Source organism: Aythya marila, assembly GCF_965140915.1.
Source record: "Aythya marila genome assembly, chromosome: 1".
NCBI classification, from domain to species: Eukaryota; Metazoa; Chordata; class Aves; order Anseriformes; family Anatidae; genus Aythya; species Aythya marila.
The window spans coordinates 146184834-146204917 of NC_139042.1; the positions used below are offsets into that span (position 1 = coordinate 146184834).

The 20084-nt window shown below is 39.4% G+C and overlaps 1 protein-coding gene across 1 annotated transcript in view; it reads right to left on the bottom strand.

The window, feature by feature from the left end:
* Positions 1 to 20084, bottom strand: part of PTN (pleiotrophin) — a 76663-nt gene that overhangs the window by 7664 nt on the left and 48915 nt on the right. The window contains exons 2-4 of the mRNA XM_082763869.1: positions 16921 to 17030; positions 15194 to 15367; positions 13935 to 14096 (exon numbers count right to left, since the gene is read on the bottom strand). Coding sequence (XP_082619995.1) covers positions 13935 to 14096; positions 15194 to 15367; positions 16921 to 17029 — 445 coding nt within the window. The 5' untranslated portion in view covers position 17030. The remainder of the gene's footprint in view (positions 1 to 13934; positions 14097 to 15193; positions 15368 to 16920; positions 17031 to 20084) is intronic.

Below are 20084 nucleotides of genomic sequence, written 5' to 3' on the forward strand. Positions count from 1 at the left end.
ATGTTTGCCTTAACCTAGATTTCACAGATATGCACTTCCTTCCTTTGAATACTGCCTCTATTTCTTCCTTGTCAGAAAGTACAATAAATAAATAAATAAATAAAACTTAAAAAAAAAAAAAATCTCTGGATCTCAAGTTAAACAATGAATATCACAGAGAATGTAAAAGATGAGCACTTGGGCCTTAAGGTGGTCTTTTTCTTCAAAAATATTATTTTTTCTTTGGCCAGTTCAGGTAATATAGTTAAAAAACCATCACCTATGGCAAAACCAGCTTACTTGGATTAAAGCCAGAGGAGCTTTGTTGACATCCTTCAGCTATGCATAGGGCCACAGTACTTTCAGGAGAAAGTAGACTTAGGACCTCTGATTACTTTGACTGTTGCTTTTCCTATCCATTAATTTTTCAAAGCAACATTTTTTCTTCAGCTTTTTCAACAGGACAAAAATTTTGAATAATCTTTTCATCAATGTGAAATAAAATACTGGTTTCATTTTTCTAGCCACATAATCAGTTCTAAAATCTCATTCCCTTAAAAACTTTTTTTAAAAAAACATTGAAAGAGGTAATGATTTAAAACAATAAGCAATTGTTTTCAGTTTGAAAATGTGAAAACTTTTTTTTTTTTTTTAATTACTACTATTTTTCCTCTGTCTTTTTATATGTGTCAGTGTGTGTGTATGTGTATGCCTGTGGCCTAGAGACATTCACAGTATCTGGAAGTATTTTCCAAACTGTCATTCCAAAATGTTATTTTTCATTAATTTAATATAGAATTTGCTTTCAGCTAAAGCTTCCCACACACACACTATTTCTCTGTCTTCTCTCTTATCCTCTTTTACTCATGTCTTTCTCTTCCTCTCATTTTCCCACTGTATCACTGACCCTCCTGAACTCTGTATTTATTGGTCTCTCTCCCTTTCTTGACTCAGAAATAGCAAGATTTTATCAATCAGACCAGCAATGGAATTTGCTGGTCTGTAATTTGTAATATCTATTCAATCTCACCACAAACAAAAAGTCACTCTGCAGACTTCAACTATATTTACTAAAAGCAAAGCAGACGTGTAACTGTGGGCTGACCACTCTACCAAAGAGTATGTGCAGTTCGTGTTTGGGGTGAAGTCACTTATTATCAGGAGAAGTTTTTATTCAGCAATCATTGTGTGACCACATCAGATCCCCATCATCAAAGACTATCTGCCTTGCACTTCGCTTGAGTTACCAGACAACCTACTATTTATTCATTTGCACTTGAGCCCCTTGTGTCTGTATTTGCCTCTATTCGCCTCTCAGTAAAAGGGAAAAAGCTAAATCCTCCCCATTGGCCACCTTGTGGTAACCTGCATGTCATCCAAACCTCCAAATCTGTCTACCTACACAGACAAGGGATTCTGCTTCATGCCTCAGGAGAACAAAAGGCTCCTGCCTGGGATTTAATTCCTCTCACACCACCAGAGCTTAATCTTTTGGATGGGTATGCTGTATTGATGAAAAGCACATTTACTCCATGAAACCACATGCACCCTCAGAGCTGTAGCAAATATATATATATATATATATATATATATATATATATATATATATACACAAATTGTTGAGCTTTTATATATATATATATATATACACACACACAAACTTTTGAACTTTTATATATATATATATATGTATACAAACTTTTGAGCTTTTATATATATATATTAGCTGAAAAGTTTCCCATTCTCTTTAGGCTCTTTTAAAAACCCTACCCCAGACACCAACACCCAGGTACTAACCCACGAAAATGTTGCTGGTCATACTGTCTTGCACAAGTCTGTTCACAGGGACCCTTCACCCATTTTTACTGAAGTCAGACTACAGACTATGGTATGTAGAAGTAGACTTTTGCTTTAAGATGTACTTTATTCATGTTTTCTCACTACTTAGACCTACACTATGCATGTGTGTCATTGCTTTCATTGTCCTCATTGCTGTTCACCCCGGACTACTATCTCAACTTTTATCACATCCTATCAAGTCAGCTCACACAGCCATGCTGGGATCCACATCATCCTACTCACTCAGTCTGACAATGTTTCTCTTTCCAAGGCAGTCAGCCTTGACTGAAAGGGTCCTGACACCCTCCTCAAAAGCCCTGACCAATTCAGAGTACAGCGCCAGTTACCCGAAAACTCAGCAGCCCCATAACCCTACCAGTTAAGTTTACCTGCATTAAATCCACCTTAGCACAGATTGGATGTAAGTCTTTCAGCTCAGCCATTTTCTCTTAATATGAACCCAGCCTGCCATCAGAGTCTGCAGTAACCCATGAAGCTGTGCCCACTGGAAATAGCTTTTATGATGGGGAACCCTCTGTGTTGCTTTCCGCATCTCACTGGCACAGCAAAGCAGCTTGATCATACTGATGCTCAGTTTTGAGGCAGAAGGAAGCAACATGGTGAGTGGCAGCTACCTTGAGCAGAATGCTGCCATGAGCAAGCACCCTGCGTCAACAGCAGCCTCCTGCACCTCACCTAGCTGATTAATGCAATGTTTGCAAAGACAGAGCTGTGCATCAGCTGTGTGATGGCTACAGGGAATGTATTTGCCCAGACAGGTGCTACCAAGAATATCTAGTCACCATGGTGAGATGATCCAAATAGATAAAATCCAGAACATGCAAAATTTTAAATCTGAATTCTGATCTGAATTCTCATTGCACTAGCTGCTTTAAAACTAGGTGGCAACATACTTTCAATACTGAGCCAGACATTGATGGAAGGTATATACACAGTGGAGTTAAGGACCCAGAAAGGAGGGAACAAGGCAGAAAGCAGGATCGCTTCCCTACCTGCTCAACAGGACTAGGTGCCTAACTGTGACAGAATTATCCTGGAGGCCACATCTGGTTCACAGGTCACAAACTGGAACATCTTGATATAGAACCTTATCAAAGTTGAGTGAATAACTTTGATATTTACACTCAAATCCATTAAAGGCCTTATCAAAGCTAGTTATCCCATGGACACCGATACCAGGGTCAGCACTGAGCTGGGAGTGGGTGTTTTCTCTCCCTGTCTCTCGACACGAGGTAAGCAGGCTGTGCAGTGGAGGGAAAGGGCACGGGTAGCTCTTTGCCTACTTCTCTGAGCGCACCAGGCATTAGTGCTCCAGCCAAACTGTCCTTCCACCTCAGCACACAGCCACATTGAGGAAAGCAGCAGCAGGAGTTGGATATGTCTTCTCCACTCTGCACCAAGCTTGCTTCACATCAGGGAAATACTTAGCTTTACCATCCCTGTACATCCTTGCAGCAAAACAAAAGATGAGGAGAGTGAGCTATGAATGGTCCAGAATATTAATGAGGATGGCAAAACAGTCCTCAGTTTTTGTGCCCGTTTTACAGTATATGCTTTCTGCAGTCCCTCCCCCTTCCCTCTTAGCCCGCAGCGTGAGAGCTCTTGCACAGCAGGAAGCCAGAATCCTGGATCAGGGCACATGCAAAGAGCTAACTCAGAACACCTTGCCGTTCCTGCAGAGAGCAGCATCCAAGCAGTGCACAGACATCTTGCTCCCCGCCCCCGGAGCCCAGAGCACTTCCAGTGAGATAAAAACACCCATGTGGCGTTGTACAAATAGCCCTGCAAGAACAAACTGTGTTGATGTACACACACTTGATTTTCTAATCATTCAACAACCTGAATAACCCTATGAATAACCTAAGAACTATTCACAGGATTAAAAACTGCACAGTTGTGGATTAGCACTGGGCCACTTCTGTCTGCTTATACTGTCTACCAATAACAAAAATCCAGTGAATTTAAGTTGAGGACCCTACCAAGGAAATAAATTAATTTAATATGCCCCGCTTTTCATATGCAATTTATAATGGCAGCAGTTCTCCTTAAATAGGCATCTTTATTCTGGAGCCTTATTCTTACTATGCAAGCAATAAAGGAAAGTAATTACATCGAACAGAAGCCACGTAAGATTTGAAGCCCCTCTTAATGCATAAGGCACAAAGGTGAAGTAACTGCATTTTAATGGACTACAAGATTTGAAAGCCAAAACTTGCAGGTATTTATTTTCATTTGTTTAGGAGAAGGTAACAATTCACTCATGGCATTGCTGAACTCGTATACACAAAAGTCAAGCAGTGTCCCCAAAAGCTATAAAAAAATAAAGCATTCAGAATAGCAAAAGCTGTGCTGACAGAGGGTTAGAGCTATGCATTTCAACACCAGGTGTTCAAGACAGTTTTGTCAGGAAGCAGTGCTCAGTTCCACTCAGTACAGAGGAAGGTAGGTTTCCTAAAGAGCTCTCTGCTTCTTACTGCGGCAAGTTTCCTGAAGCACCTAGTTACTATGGTGGTAGTTAATGGATACAGGACACTTCTGAATTTTATGGGTAAAATGCCAGCCTCCATAGAAGAAAGAGGACTTGATTTTGACAAAGCAAAAGATTTTATTCCTTGGTGAAAAATATTCACCCTAAAAGGCTGTACCCTGCTCTCTAAGAACAAGAACAGTACTATCTTGTGATTTCCATGATTGTGGAGCAAATCTATTGATTCTGAAATACCCTTTAAATATGTTATTTCTTCTATTTCTAGATGAAGACAGCCCTTCATGGTCATCCAGTTTCTTGTAGTTATACAAATAATTTATTTATTCCAAATCAGTTTAAGAAGTAAAAAAATATAGCAATAGCAATTTTGTTCCAAAATGAATTATTAAAAAGCTCTTTGAACAACACCCAGTTGTACTGGATGGTAACAAAAGTAATATTCCACTAGCTACAAAGCCATAGAAGGGAACTGTCCAATGAATCAATGACCTTGATGTGTTTTTACTTCATTAATGTATTAGAATTGATTATATCCCCCACAAGTAAGCTCTGTGTTTAATCACTGTCTCTTGTTGTCCATAAGTGTTTCTCGATTTCTCTACTCCTTCAGTCACTCTTATCCAAGCAGGTTTTGTTCTGTGTCTCACTTTGCTAAACTTCTGTTTGGGATAGCCTTGAATTTGTTCCCAGCTGAACACTGCATTCACCCAATTCAACCTAAAGGATGAACATATGCTAGGAAAGTGTTCTGCTGTGTATGTTATCAATGGGGAAACAGCTAGATTTATGCCTGTAACAAACCCTAATGTATCTGACAAATAAATGGACAAAGGAGCCACTTGTGGAAAAGGTTCTCTAATTTCTTTCTTATTGGTATGGCAGGAAGAAATAAATGCAGGGAAAAATTAATCCAATTTATTCTAAAACCATCCGTGAAGCTCTAAAATTCTCTGAGGCAGAAGCCATCATTTGAACCTGTCATCTGAAGGTAAGACTTAAACGTTGTTAGGTTTAGAATTCTAACTTCAAACTAGTCAGGTATTACAGGATATTTTTTTTCTAAAGATGTAATTTGTTGAAATTTGTGGAAAAAAAAAAAAATCAACACTGCCTACACACAGACACACAAAAGACAACAGAGATTTATGCATCTTCTGATTTTGCTAGATGTCCTATTTGTCCAGTGACAAGAATTAGGAAAGTTCTTCTCATTTTATTTTATCGTGGTTTATATTTGTTGAAGATATTAGAACCTTAAGAGTAAGTAAGTTAAACCTTTCACACAATGTCTGTTTTGCACTTGGAAACTGCTGAAACGGTCTGGTTAATTGGAAAGTGTTTTCCAGAAGAAGCTAACTTTGCTCTTCTGTTTTCTTCTTCTTTTCATCTATATCTGGCATGTTTGCACTGATTATTCTTCAAGGAATGGACATTCTTACTGCTCTTTGTCATGTGCTGCGCTCAGCACAAGAAGGACTCCATCTCAGCTGGCTCTTCAGCTATCTGTCCCCGCTGTACACAAGATCCATCTTAATGCCAGTAAGGCAGGTGCAGGAGTAGACTGACACATTCAGAGCTTACTGTCTACATTCACTTGTCTACAGGATACTGCTTAAAACAAAGTAATAATAATCCCTTTAAAGTTTGGCATTTACCTACATCCACAGAGAAGCAAAATGCTACATTGAGGCAGTTTCTATGTCAAACATAGATCACTAAATAGTTGTTTAGCAGACAATTATTTGTGGTTAACTGTGAATAGAAACCTAATTTTATTTAGCTCTTTATTGAAAACCAGATGTGCACATTTCTTAGTTGTGCTTTCTGGATCTTCCCAGCCTGGGCATCTTCTCCATCTTCCCTCAGGGCATGGGACACAGACTTTGCTTTGGTCAGTGCTCCACAATGAAGAGCTGCCTGCAAAACTTTTGCACTAAGTACAGATAGAAGAACAGTTACAGAGAAGGTGATGTGGAAAACGAGATGGAGGGAGAAAGAAAGAAAGAAGGAAAAAAATAAAGCTTGAAAGGAAAGGAAGTGAAGAAGTAGAAAAGGAAAGGACAGAAAGAAAGGAACAGAGCTTTCTCTCTGTTTCACTGCTGGGAACAGTAATGAGTGTAAACATTTGCTGATGGCATATCTTTTATCACAGTAAGTCCCACAGCTTCAGGCATTTTCACGGCTGAGGGGCAGCAACCACTGCCAAGGAGACTGGATGCTGTTGCAAGCCAGGAAAGTGAGACAATGAGCATGTAAGAGAATTGGCACATAGTGGGCTGTTTAAACTTTCGCCCCAAACGGTCTGCATTAAGAACTAAAAGAAACTCCAGCAGGCACAAAAGGGTTAAACAAGAACATTTGTCACATCTAGTTTTTCCATCTTCTGGAGCAGCACATTAAAAAGCATTTGAAATACAAACTAGGGGGTGAGAAAATATGGAGGTCTAGTTTTCCCATGAAGTTTCCCAGCTTTTTTCTTTTCAAACTCACCTGTTAAAGCTGCAGAACAACTAGAAACTGAAAAAAAAAGAACTTAAAAATATTTCTCTTTCTCCCTCTCCTACAAGCATTTCTTGCTTCCTGGAATCAGGGCTGTGTGAATCAGATTGATGGTGCATCTGATGAAGAATTCAAATTATTTGTCCAAAAAGTCTAATTTTTCAAGGGTACAAAAGCAGTCTCAAGGGAAACTACAGTGGAAAGACTCCAAGAAACATAAGAAAATGGAAGCAGAAAAAACTCCATTAAATGACATCTAAACTTTATTAGGTTAGAGTTGTACTGGCAGCTTACTAGCAGCTTGAGGCCAGTCCACACTCTAGCCAACATTGTGTTTTATTTTTCATATATGGCTTATTCTTGTTCTCACTTAAATTAATGAGAAAAATCATATTTCCTGATAATACTGCAGCAGGGAGCCAAGTCTCAGAGACATGTTTCAGACATTAAAGTTCCCACTGAGTTTTACTTCATCTTGAAATAACTAGCTATGTCCTCAAGACTATGAAGGAGCAGTGGGAAACACAACCAAGCATTTAGTACCCGGTCTCACCCCTCTGGACCACTGTTTCTCCTCTTGGTTTTCACATTTCTCAGCTCCATAAGGTATAAATTATTCATGTCAAAACTGCCACTCACAATATTTATGCAGTGCTCAGTACAATGGCACCCTTTTTCAACTGGGGCCTCTGGGCACTCATGCAATACAAATAATCTTGATGATAGCAACAATAATAACAGCCAACCATGTTGTTCCCACTGGGCATCCACTGCCAGTGTCTGCCACGCAGAGCTCAGATCACTGTATTTCACTGCAGGCTCCTGGTCAGTGTCAGGGACCATTCTTGAATAAGCATCCCTCATCCTTCAGGGAAAGAGAAAAAAACTCCCCTTTTTGCCTTTCAGGGTTTTGTTTAACTATAACAGCTGTTTCCTAATACGAGAAAATCCCTCATTTTTATATCTAATTAGTTTGAGCACAGCCTATTGTTCTGCCTCCTGTAATACTAATTATTACGCTAGCTGTGTGCCTGCATGACTAATGAGTTACATTAAAGATGGGGAGTTCTGCAACCTACAGAAGGAGGTACAGGAAGAGAGGGATGCCAAAACAGGAGACACAAGCATCTTTCAAACAAAACAAAGTCACAGTCCTAACAGGTCATTTCTTCTCCCCCACATCTCCTCCAGCTACCCTTCAGAAGCAAGCATCTCATTGCTGCAGGGAGGAAGTTTGAGGGAGGGCAACACAGAAGAAGCAGCCCAACCATCCACCTTGCAAAATGGGGTAGGCCATGAGTGCTTCCTTTTTGTCAGAGCAGCACTCAGCTTGTCTGAGTAACAAATATCTGCATATCAGGTGAGCAATCAATTCAGACGTTATTGTCAGCTCCTTGCAACACATCAGCAGCCAAGTCATTCTGCCAAAGTGCAGACAGTCTGTCCCAGCAAAGCACTGTTATTAAGATGTCCTTTCTGCAGGTAGGAATCACGCCTGCAGTGCTCAGAAACCACATGTTGCATTCTGCTTCTGGCACCAAAGTAGGGACAGGGATAAAACCACTCACTAACAAAAGCCCAGCTCCACACTTTGACAGCAAGCTCTCTTAAGAAGACACATGGCAAGGTAATGTCAAACACTGTCATAAACCCTCTGAGATTATAACATCAACATCAAAGACCCTAGCTGAAGACCATAGTTCAGACACCTTGAAGTGAATTGTCACATTCTGATAATTGCAGACTGGGACAAAGGGAACAGCAGTGAGAGCTAATAGTGAGAGCAGGGAGCAAAGGGTCAACAGCTCCTAGCTGAGCAGCTGGACCTGCCAGTGATACTGTACTACCCTGGAAAATCATTTAGTCTTTCTGACTTTCAGTTATTACTTTTCTTGAAACATTTCCTCAGCTCCAGGGAGTGATAGGAGGATAACATAGTTGCTGTCTGTAAAGTTTCTTTGATAGAAGAAGCAATGTAGTACAGATTATTTATATTGAATTAACTCTTAAATAAAGCTCATCAAACAATGGAAAATTAGTAAAATCACAAAGTGCATTGTCTTTCCCCTAATGTAGGAACATGCACATTGTGCCAAAGACAGGAAACTGCACTGACACCTTGCTGGACTCTCAGATGCCACACCTGATCTGCATTACAGGAAAGAGATTACAGTCAATACTATCCACAGCAGCTCTTGCCTTCCCATGAGCAACCTTTCAAAAACAGTGTGCTGGAGAATGTGACCTTTGGGTGCAACCCCAATTATTAAAGACTGTGGCATAAGTAGTGTTAATATTTGTCAGCTGTAGTTGGAATTATTTTCCTAAGTGTCAAAGGCTGATCTGAGCCAGAATTAAGAAACTCATAAATCAGATACACTGTAAATTGATAAAGAGTTGTGAAGGGAGATATACTGAGAACTAAATACATCTGAGTGAGAAAGTTATCAGAGAAAAAAGTAGCTGAAGGAAAAAAATGAAGGGTACACAGCTGAAAGAGCAGGTAGACTGCTTATCCTATTTAGTTTCATCTTTATCAGAAGAGTAAGTAGCTAAAAGTACAAGAATTATGGAGAGAGACAGGAAGAATGAGAGTGACAGAAAGACATAGTGAAAAAAGAAATAAAGCCTATCAGGCTACCTAGCTCAATAAAAATAAATTTCTCCTCTCTCAGCAGTAAAAGCAAAATGTTTCCTGAATCCTGACAATACCCCATTCTTTTACTTTCTGGCTGGCTGGAACCCAAACAATCATCAATCACATTTGGGTGGCTGTGAAGTAGGCCAGATGGAGTTTGTCGGAAGCATTTTCTGCTCTTCAGTGGAAGTTGGCCATCAGAGCAGCTGCTCAACAGAAGTGCCTGATTCTTTCACATCTGTCAAGATGGGTTAGGGAGACCTTGAACATCCCCGGCACTTCAGACAGTGATTAGAATATGCAATTGTGTGTGCTAAAGGAGAGGTGGCTGCCTCCAAGAGGATCCTGTGATAAAAATTATCCTTTGATCTTTTCCAGCCTTTGTGATGGATTTTCTCATGACCTCATTTGTGCACTAAATACACAAACCCTAGTGTCTGGGATACTGCTGTCACATCACTGGCAATCTCTCTGTCAAAAACAGCATTCAAGAACATTCACCAATTTTTATCCTGTGATAACTGTATTTCAGCACAGCAGCCCAAGACCAAGCCACTGTCATCCAATCTGAGAACACTTCAGCAAAACTAAGGAGAAAAGAGCTCAACAAAAATACAAATAAAATTCAGAGTCCTGATTCATCGTCTGCTTTCTCCCTTAAGTCCTACATACAGCAAAGGTTCTCAAATAATTCTCCTATTCCAACCTCTAAGCTCCAAGACTAACCAATCCATACTTAGAATGTCAGCTGTTCAGAAGGAAAACACCAATACAGAGCAACTACTAATAAGGAAAAAATACAAATGTTTAAAGAAAAATTATCCAGGAAGTAACATTAGTTTCCAAACTAATGAGAGTACTTCGTAAAGATTTTAAGTCCTTTCCATGAATGATGACTAATGATAAAACAAATCCATAAAAACTCTTAGATCACCAGTTTATCAGGCAGTCATTAATTCCTAAGGTTAATGATGATCTCCTGGCTTAGTTTATCAGAAGTTTTGCTGCAGAACAAAGTTCCTCAAAAAAAAAAAACAAAAACAAACAAACAAAAAAACTTAAATCAATAAATCTGCAAAATGCTAATCCTTAGGATTTTTCTGTAGATGCAATTTTCCTTTCTCTTAAGCACAGGTCAAATGCCCACGAAACAGCACTCATATCCCAAATTGAGTGAGATGAAGGAGATACAGGATTCATGCTACCAGCATAGGTTTCCTAGGTTCATGAGGTTGGAAGGTGGTTAAGCAACAGGAGAACAGTTACAGGTGACATCAAATCATTCGTATTATTCTCAAAGAGCAGCGAAGGTAAGGAAGAACTTCAACCAAACTAAGGAAATGTGCCTGGTGAAATCTGAGGCACAATACTGCGTTGGGCAAGTCTAGACGAAAAAAATCTGACTTACTCACTTAGATTCATTGAGTTCTTAACTAATCGTATTTTTATTTTATTTCTTTTAAATAAGATTTGGGGAAAATTGTGAGGTCTCAGATAAAGATAGCTGCTCCACATGCAAGCTGTGATCAGAAGGAAAACATTAATTTACTTACTGAGCACAATGATGAACAACAAAAAGGAGTATTACAATGGTGTTTTCCTTTTCAATACAAATCTGTAGAGAACATGCTTGGAACACTTTGTACAGTCCAGCCATTTAATCTCAAATATAATTTAGTAATAATAAAAGGAATTTGGGCAAGTCCAGTAGAAAATATTCTTAGCACGGGCAAATTGTTCTACAATAAAATACTTAAGTCGGAGGCGCTGCCTTTAAAAACAGGCAAGTGACAGAAAGTAACAAGAGCCACAATTGATTGGAGAAGCTAAATGAGGACTTTTACTGACCCTATTTATATTAACAAATTAAAATGAAAAGTGATGTAATGAAGAGGCTACAAAAATGATCTAATAAAAGGAAAAAATCAGGGCATGGGAAAGAGGGCTAATCAGTAAAATTATTAAAACCCTTTTTCTGAATATAGTGCTACTTTTCTGTGAAATATTCTTAGTTGGTTCACATCCAGTTTTCACACTCCCAAGCTACTGCTGTCAGAGATGAACTCAATAATTATTTGCTTCCAAATAATGTATTATATGTTTGTTTTTTGTTTTTTCTCTTTTTCTCGAGCCACTGATGTGAAGCTATGGGAGAAAAAGGAGCCTAATTTGTATCTGTAGTTCATTTCAAGTGCTCAAACAATAATCTAGATCTTACTTCTTGGTTCCAAAGAATTAAATATGGTCTATTCTAACTATAGATTGAATTTTCCTTTACCTAGATGTGGGTAGGGACTTATGTCCAGTCTGTAATTTCCTTCTCCTCGGGAAGAAAACTGACATACTCTACATGTCAGCACTCCGATTTTTAACTCAAAAATAAAGTTCAGTAGGGCACAACATTTCACGCAGTATTCTTCTGTTTGACCTAACTTCTTATTCTAGTTCCTCCTACTGCAGTCAACACACTTTCCAGCATAGTTCCTATGCAGTTATTCACATATCTGCAATAGTGATTTCTTATCTTTAGCTCAAGGCCCAGGCAAACTGCAAGTGTTGACTTCCATGCTTGGTGCTCCTACTGATGTGAACAGCAGATGAATAAGCAGGTGGCACACAGGAAGATGCTGTAAGATTTCCAGGACAAAACAGAAGAGCAGAATTTCTGCCCATGTTTATTATGACTGCAAACCTACATTTGTACTTATTTCTCTATTTGCAATCTTTCAAATCAAATGAATTCAGGTTTGTTAATTAATTTGCACCACATAATTATCTTGCTGCAGCCAGTCACGATCCAACTTTCAGGATCAGTACAAACTCACTAAAATCTGGAATAAGTTAAAAGGAATCCCAGTCCAGAAATTACACAAGCTCTGCTAGGACATGCATTTAAAACCGTAACTTGAAATGACCCTGTACCACCCAACAGCACCATTCTCACAAAAGAATGCAGCACCAAAGCTCTGCTTTGTCTCCCTTTTCTTCCAACAGCCATCGATAGAGCCCACTGACTCCACAGGGGTAGGACAAGGCAGAAGGCTTCAAGTGGCTCTAGTGGTTGAGCTCCTCTGGCAGCTCAACAGGAAGCTTCATTCAATAAAATTCCAAGTGCCACTTAAGCATGAAAACTTGCTTTAAAAAAAATGTCTTTCCTTCCAAACTAATGAACAATAAAATCACACAGCTCAAAGCCCCCTTGCTGCTTTTATTCCCACTCAGTCACTTCTGTCCCCAAAGGAAGATGTTTATTGCTGTCAACTCAACCAAGTCAGCTGGTCTCTGAAAATCTAGTTGTATAATTTCTGCTTCACAGTCTGTATTATCTGCACAGGTTCTAGACTCAGCACTTACCTGATAACTCAATGGAAAGTGTGCAAGGAAGGCCAGTTACAGATGCACTGACTGCAAAGTACATGGATTCATGCACACATACAGAAAGCATCTGTCACCTAATCAGACACCTCTTGGGTTGCACAAGAAGAACAGGTCACTTGCAGGTACCCTACAGATCATTAGTGCACTGCCATCCACAGTTTGAAAACTGCTTATCCAAGTTCCACCTGTCACTCCTAATCACATTTATTTTTATAAATAAATTATTATCCAAATACCCAAAGTCTATGTTTAACCTAGCTGATTTTCAGCATAATAAATGCCAGGGTAGCATAGCTTGCATCATCCACTTAAAAACACATTACTTTGGTAGCTCAAACAAGATCTCACAGCTTTAGCTCCCACTATAAGTCATCCTACATAAATAACAACAATTATTCCAACAAAAGAGTATATTAAAAGGCCTCAATGCTTAGAAAGAAAAATAAATAACTAAACCACAAGTTTGTCTAATTTAGGACACCAGGAATCAAAATGCAGGGCAAATGCCTTTCTGTATACCTGGAATTACACTGTCACTTCCAATTATAAAAGACATTTACATTCCATACTCTCCTCCCTGCTGTCTTTTAATAAAGAATATACTACCCACAATGTCCAGGACTTCTGCATACCCTCTCCTCAGCATGCAGTGAGCAAACCATCCCTTCAACACTATGTGTTCAGAAGGAAAACAGTCCCTTTTCTCAATTACTCAATACCAAATGCCAATATGAAAGGTGTGTTTATCTCACCAAGAGATGTTTTTGCATGCTATTACTGTGGTGTTCCCGTCAACGTGCAAGTTATGAAAAGCGTCTGAACTCTGAAGGCCTGCATCAGCAAACTAATGGCAACATATATAGTGTAAGGTTGAAACTGGGACCCTAATCTTCATCTCACCTCATCTGTTAGTCTGCCTTAACTATACAACACAGTAATATTGCCTACCCAATAGCTGGCAGACAGGAGCAATGCAGAATGAGGAAAGGTTATTACAGTACAATCTCTTGTAGCACTGAGTTCCTGCTGAAGCATGTGGGACATCATTGATCTGAGTGAACTAGTGTACAACTTTCTGTAAATGGAATTTACCTTGAGGTTTCGGTTTGGTAAGCTTCCCACAGGGCTTTGAGATTGTAACAGTCTTCTGGCAATCAGCATTATGAAGAGCTCTCTTTAGGTTTCCAGTTCGAGTCTTCAGGGCAGTATTCAAGTCACATTCTCCCCAGGCCTGGAACTGGTATTTACACTCCGCTGCAATGAGTAAGTAAATGGCAATTTTTAAAACAGAATGACAGGATGAAAGTAAAAATGTTAAGAATCCAATAGTAAATCACAAACAGACAGTGCTTGTAGAAAAAATGATCATGCAACTGGTGAAAGGAATCCCAGAAAAAAAACTAAAGATGATTTGCAGTAACAATTGCTGTCTCCCCTGGCACAGAAATGCTTTAGGATGGAATCTTGCTTTTGCATGGATACTGCATTATTGTCAGTTCATAATATAGATAAAAAGAAAATGCAATCAAATAGGGAGATACACAATAAAGGAAAGAAGAAAAAAAAAAAAAGGAAAAAAAAAAAAAACAACAACGGGAAATATTGTTCGCATTCTATATGATTGTTCCTCCATTTCTACAATGCCAAAGGTTAGCAGACAAAGCGTGAACAGTTTCAAGAATGTATGTGTAACTATGAACTTGTCAAGTCTGAAACTGCTGCACTGATTGCTTTGGTAAGGTCACACTGATGTCAAAGTCATACAAGCTGTTTACTGGAAGAAAAAAAAAAAAAAAAGTCAAATTTGCAAGAGTAATCGAAGTCCTGGACAGACATCTTGTCTAACACATATTTCTGAACTGTTATAAAGGAACCTTATGAACTGAATAATATGGTTGAAATACCCTGGTCTCCATTCACTACTCTCAATGCACACACACAGTGATAGCCACCCATGCTCCATGCTGCAAATCACATATCACAAGGTCACGTAAAGTCTGTGGTAACCACAGCAGAGATTCACAGCTGTGAGAGAACAGATGATGCTTACATTGCTGCCTTAAATAGGGTTGTACACAACAGAAAAATAGATTTAAGCATGCTGCTGGAATACTGATTTTAAAATAAGTAGATTATATGGACTCTGCTGGAGGAGCTGCTTTGCTCTGGGGAAGATGCCTTCTGATGCTTTAACTGCTCTAGTTGCAATGGACTTGAAATGTGGAGGTACCACCTTCACAGACATTTACAGTGCTAAGCAGAAAATACAGGCTTCCTTCAAGACATTTAAGAAAAAAAATAAAAATAAAAATAAAAATAAAAATCCAGCCTCTTGAGACTGCAATGCTTACCTCCAAATTGCTTCTTCCAGTTGCAGGGAATTTTACACTTCTGAGTCTTGGTGGTTTGCTTGCACTCTGCCCCAGTGCGGGTGCCCTCGCGTGTTCCCAGGCCACAGTCCCCATTGGTGGGCACACAGACACTCCACTGCCATTCCCCACAGTCAGACTTCTTCGCCTTTTTCTCTGAACAAAGACAAGGAAGCAAACCCAATCAAGAGAAGTGGTCAGTACCCACAGCTGACAGAGCAGCTTCCCTTTACTAAACATGTTAAACAGTCACAGCACCTGAAAGGGTGACTAAGGAAATGGTTTGTAAAACTGCTTCACCAGCAAAAGATCTGCCATCCTTTTCACAGTTGTGCAGAGCCAGGTCAGCCTCTTAGGCTTGGATTCCAAAGCAGGGTGAATTGTTCAAATTCAGTCCCACTACTACATCTAACAGTCAGAGAAGATTCTCACCTTCAGAATGGGGAGTCATCTAGACCCCCCCTCAGGGACCATTGACCAAAACAAGGAGAGAGCACTCAGAAAGGGACTCTCTGTTTCCCATAACTGATGTAAATATTTTCAGTTTCATCTGAAGCACTCCACACTGCACAGATAAGGAATTTATGTGTATTGGGATTTGAGCACCTCTAGGGAATAGCAGTGGGTTACAGGCTTTTCACTTGGTGAACACCATGTTACAATATGTGAACACCATGTTACAATATGTCTCTAATGGCAAAGAACAAACTACATGGAGAAGGGCACAGGGTTCATGGCACGTTAATGCAAGTTACTTATGGTTATTGATCTTCCTGCATGTAAATGGTCAGAATCTTATCAGTACATCTTGAAACGCTGATAACCTATAGTGGTTTTGTTACTCAGGGACAAAAGTAAGAAGCAAGATTTCATTTAAATCCTTACACTCAACTCTGATGAGAAAAGACAGCAATGTTATGAAATTGAAATGTTCACAAAAATAATAAATTAGTCCCCCAAATAACACAAGTAATTGTAGATAACCTTATACGGAGTGGATTTGCCTTTTAGTTATTGCATATTTTTTCATGCTTCCTTACAGCCACAGTGGTTAGAAACACTCATTTTTAATGGGAATGCTCACAAATCATTATTAACCAGTATGTTAGCAGCCTGTAAATAATAAGACCTCAAGAAAAATGCCATTAAGATGTGATCCTTAAAAACCATCAAAACTGGGTTTGACGGATGTGAGTTTTCCACTCTAGGCCTGTCTCTTGCGACGAGGTCTGAGTTCATCACTAACAGAGAGCACTTACTGCTGGATATCTGGCTGTCTATCTGCAGCACTGAGTTAGTTCAAACCTTTGCTGAAAGATTTCCATATCATGCAGCATTGGTGTAGTATTTACTTATACCACACTGAACAAGTAACATGATAACTGCTCTTTCATCACACATGTGGCTCTCCTTAAGTCAAGCAGGAACCCATTCCCAGAGCAAATTTTAAGGAAAGCTGCTTTGCAATACCCAGTCTCTGATGAACTGAGGACTCCTGTCACTGGGGCTCTCAAGCTGCTAGCTTTCAAGGAAATTAATTTCAGTTTTCCTATTTAATATAGAATAACATGTCAAAGCTACAAATCCCTATCCTGCATATTAAAAGGTTAATGAATGCTCTGAATTTCACAACAAAACAAAAAACATATGACGTTCTTCCACACATCCAATGTAGCTCAGGGATTAACCCTGAGTTAACTGGACCTTACCTGGCTTCTCTTTCTTGCCAGCCTCAGTGGTACTCACTGCTGCCAGAATGAAAACAAGTGCCAGGAGGGCAGCTGTGAACAGCCGATGTTGCTGTTGTTGCTGTGGCATTCTGGGGAACAACAAGACAGAGTAAAAAGAGGTTTGGTTAGATTGCAAAAAGTGGGACCCCATCTAAACTGGGGGAAGCTCTTGGTGGAAGCTCTGCTTCAGGGCCTGAAGACACAAGCAAGTCAAACACAATTAGCCATTGACAAAATTAACAATTACTTTCCTTTCAAAGAGAATACAAAGATTCTTAACATTTATTTTCCATCCCTTGTACCAAATCCCTGATCTACAGCACTGTGGATGAGTTTTGCCCAGAAAAGTCAATAATTATTGTTCTCTGCTAGAAAGCATCACAGTCTCTTGATGGGCCTGGAACTTCTCTCATCTTTCCTGATCTCTGGCTGTGATTTATTGTGTAAAACTACACACAGCATATAGTTTGTGTTCTACTTTATCCGTTCATACAAAGTAGGGAATGTTACATAGTCTACCTTACAAGTCTACCTTGCAAGGTTCTTATTAGGCTTACTCAACATCTGAAAAGAATTTTTTTTTAAAGAAAAAGACTTGCATAGGTTATATGTGATGCATTACCTTAATTGTTATTGGCATGTTGCTATCTGTCTTCTCCTCCCCCACCAATTAGTGTCTCTTCTTAATAGCAGTTAAGCTAATTGACTAAAATGCAAAATGGGCACAGAGATAGGACTTGTGCACACAGAGGCTATCCACAGCATTCTAATGAACCCCAAAACTGTATTTGGGAAACAAATATTTAAATACAGGGGAAAAAAAAAAAAAAAAAAGAAACAAACAAAAAAAAGATTTAAAATCCTTTGCTTGGAGGTGAAGGATCAGCCAATCACCAAAAGTTACTCAAAGCTGTCTGACTTAAATGTGTCAGATCTGGATTTTAGCCTGTATCAGGAGTGTGGACAGCAGTTTGAGAGGGGATCCTTCCACTCTATTCAACTCTGGTGAGGTCACACCTGAAATACTGTGTCCAGTTCTGGGCTCCCCAGTACAAGAGGGATATAGAATTTCCAGAGAGGGTTCAGTGTAGAGCCACAAAGATGATTATAAGACTGGAGCATCTGTGTTACAAGGAAAGACTAAACAACTTGGGCCTGTTTAGCCTAAAGAGGAGGAGATTGAGAGGGGGATCTTATCAAACTCTACAAATACCTGAGAGGACAATGTAAAGAGGATGGGGCGAAACGTTTCTCAGTGGTGGCCACTGGTAGAACAAGGAGTAATAGGTATAAATTGAATCACACAAGGTTTCATCACCATATGAGGAAGAACTTTATGATTTGGGTGACAGATCAGTGGAACAGGCTGCCCAGAGAGGTTGTGGAATCTCCTTCTTTGGAAATACTCAAAACCTGCCTGGATGCGATCCTGTGTAACATGCTCTAGCTAACTGGTTGAACAATGGTTTAGACAAGATAATCTCTAGAGATACTTTCCAACCTCAACCACTCTGTGAAATGGTTTACACACATTCCTTTCTCACTTGGCTATAGTTTGCATTGTCACATTGTGGCATCATTCACCTGAAAGTAGGGCTATAACAAGTACTTATGTGAAAACTGAGAATCCTCCCCCATTTCCCAGAAGTGTCTCTCTAGTAGGTAGCAGGGTACCAAGACAGTAGTCTAATGGTTGCTTGGATGAAAGGTCTCCCCAACCTTTTTATTTTTTATTTTATTTTATTTTTTTCCAAAACAGATCTATGCCAGGACCTAGAAGGAGGCATCACCAGTGCTAGCCACTAAGATAGCCTTGAACACTCCACTAAACTGATACCACAGAGTTTAGAGGATATCTGAGATCATTTCACTGAGAGGAGAGAAATAATTCTCACCACAAACAAAGAACAAAATGTATCTGAAATTTAATTTGGCACTTCTCACTATTCCCTGCTGGCAACCATCTTGTTCAAAAGCAACATAATTGTAATTGACATGGAAAACAGGAGAGGAATCTGCAACACAGGGACTTTTAAGTATCTATCTTTAGATTGATAGAGAGATGTTAGAAGCCAGATGACAAAATTTAATAGTTTTGTTTCAGTATAGTTCATGTGCAAGCTACAAGATACCTGGCATTCAAGTGCCTAAAGCAGCTGTCATTAACCCCAGTTTGGTTTACCGAAAAAAGGACAAACAGTGTTCCCAGAGATCTCAAACAGAGCCTGAAGCTGAGGCACACATGAATCCTTTGTAAGGTTTGTTTGTTTGCTTTGTTTTCTTTCACTGTATGCTTCCAACTAGAGCCTCTTCTGTTTTAAAGAAAATGAAATTAATAAATAAATACATAAATACAATATGCAATAAGAAAATAACAAATCTGCCTTTTTATTCAACTCATTACACAAACTGGATCTCCATAATTAAACATAGTTACAATACAGTTAAGACTTGACCTTTCCCCCTTTAGCCCCTATTCCTTGGAGAAACGTCACCACCAGTAGCACTGCACCTCACCTCACATCCCATTTTCACTACAATTTAACTTCTCACTTCCTCTCTTCCAAACAACTAACTCCTTAATTAAAGAAATATTAACAGCTTGTGTGAAAACAAAAAGGGAAAGAGAGACAAATAGTTCTGTAATCTCAAGGCACTGTCACATGATGAAGCAAGGCAGCACTAGGGGCTTTGTAGCTCAGGGTGCCACCAAATGCAAAGAAATACATGAACTGTGCTGAGAGTTTCTTTCTGCATCATTGCTGCTCACCCCGAGGACCTGGGATGCAGTAATGCACAACCCCACAGGCTGCCAGAGTCACTGGGAGCTGTGAATATCTATCTCTAGGGAAGCTGATTTACATTGAGTTGAAAGAGACTCAAATTCAAATCTCATTGATATTATTTTCCACAAAATTGCCAGGAAAAATACCTGGGTTGTAGAGTCTGAAATGCTCCAGAAGCCCTATAAACAAAACCTCATGGAGCCCTGATGTAGCATATTTGCCAAAGTCTCCCTGCAGCCAAAATCCTTGCCAAGTTGTCTAAGGAAACACTAGACCTGCAGACATGTGTATCTCTCTGGCAGAGAGAGCCAGGCTGCTTCTTAACTGCCTTTGCTATTAATTATAAGCAAGAGGAAA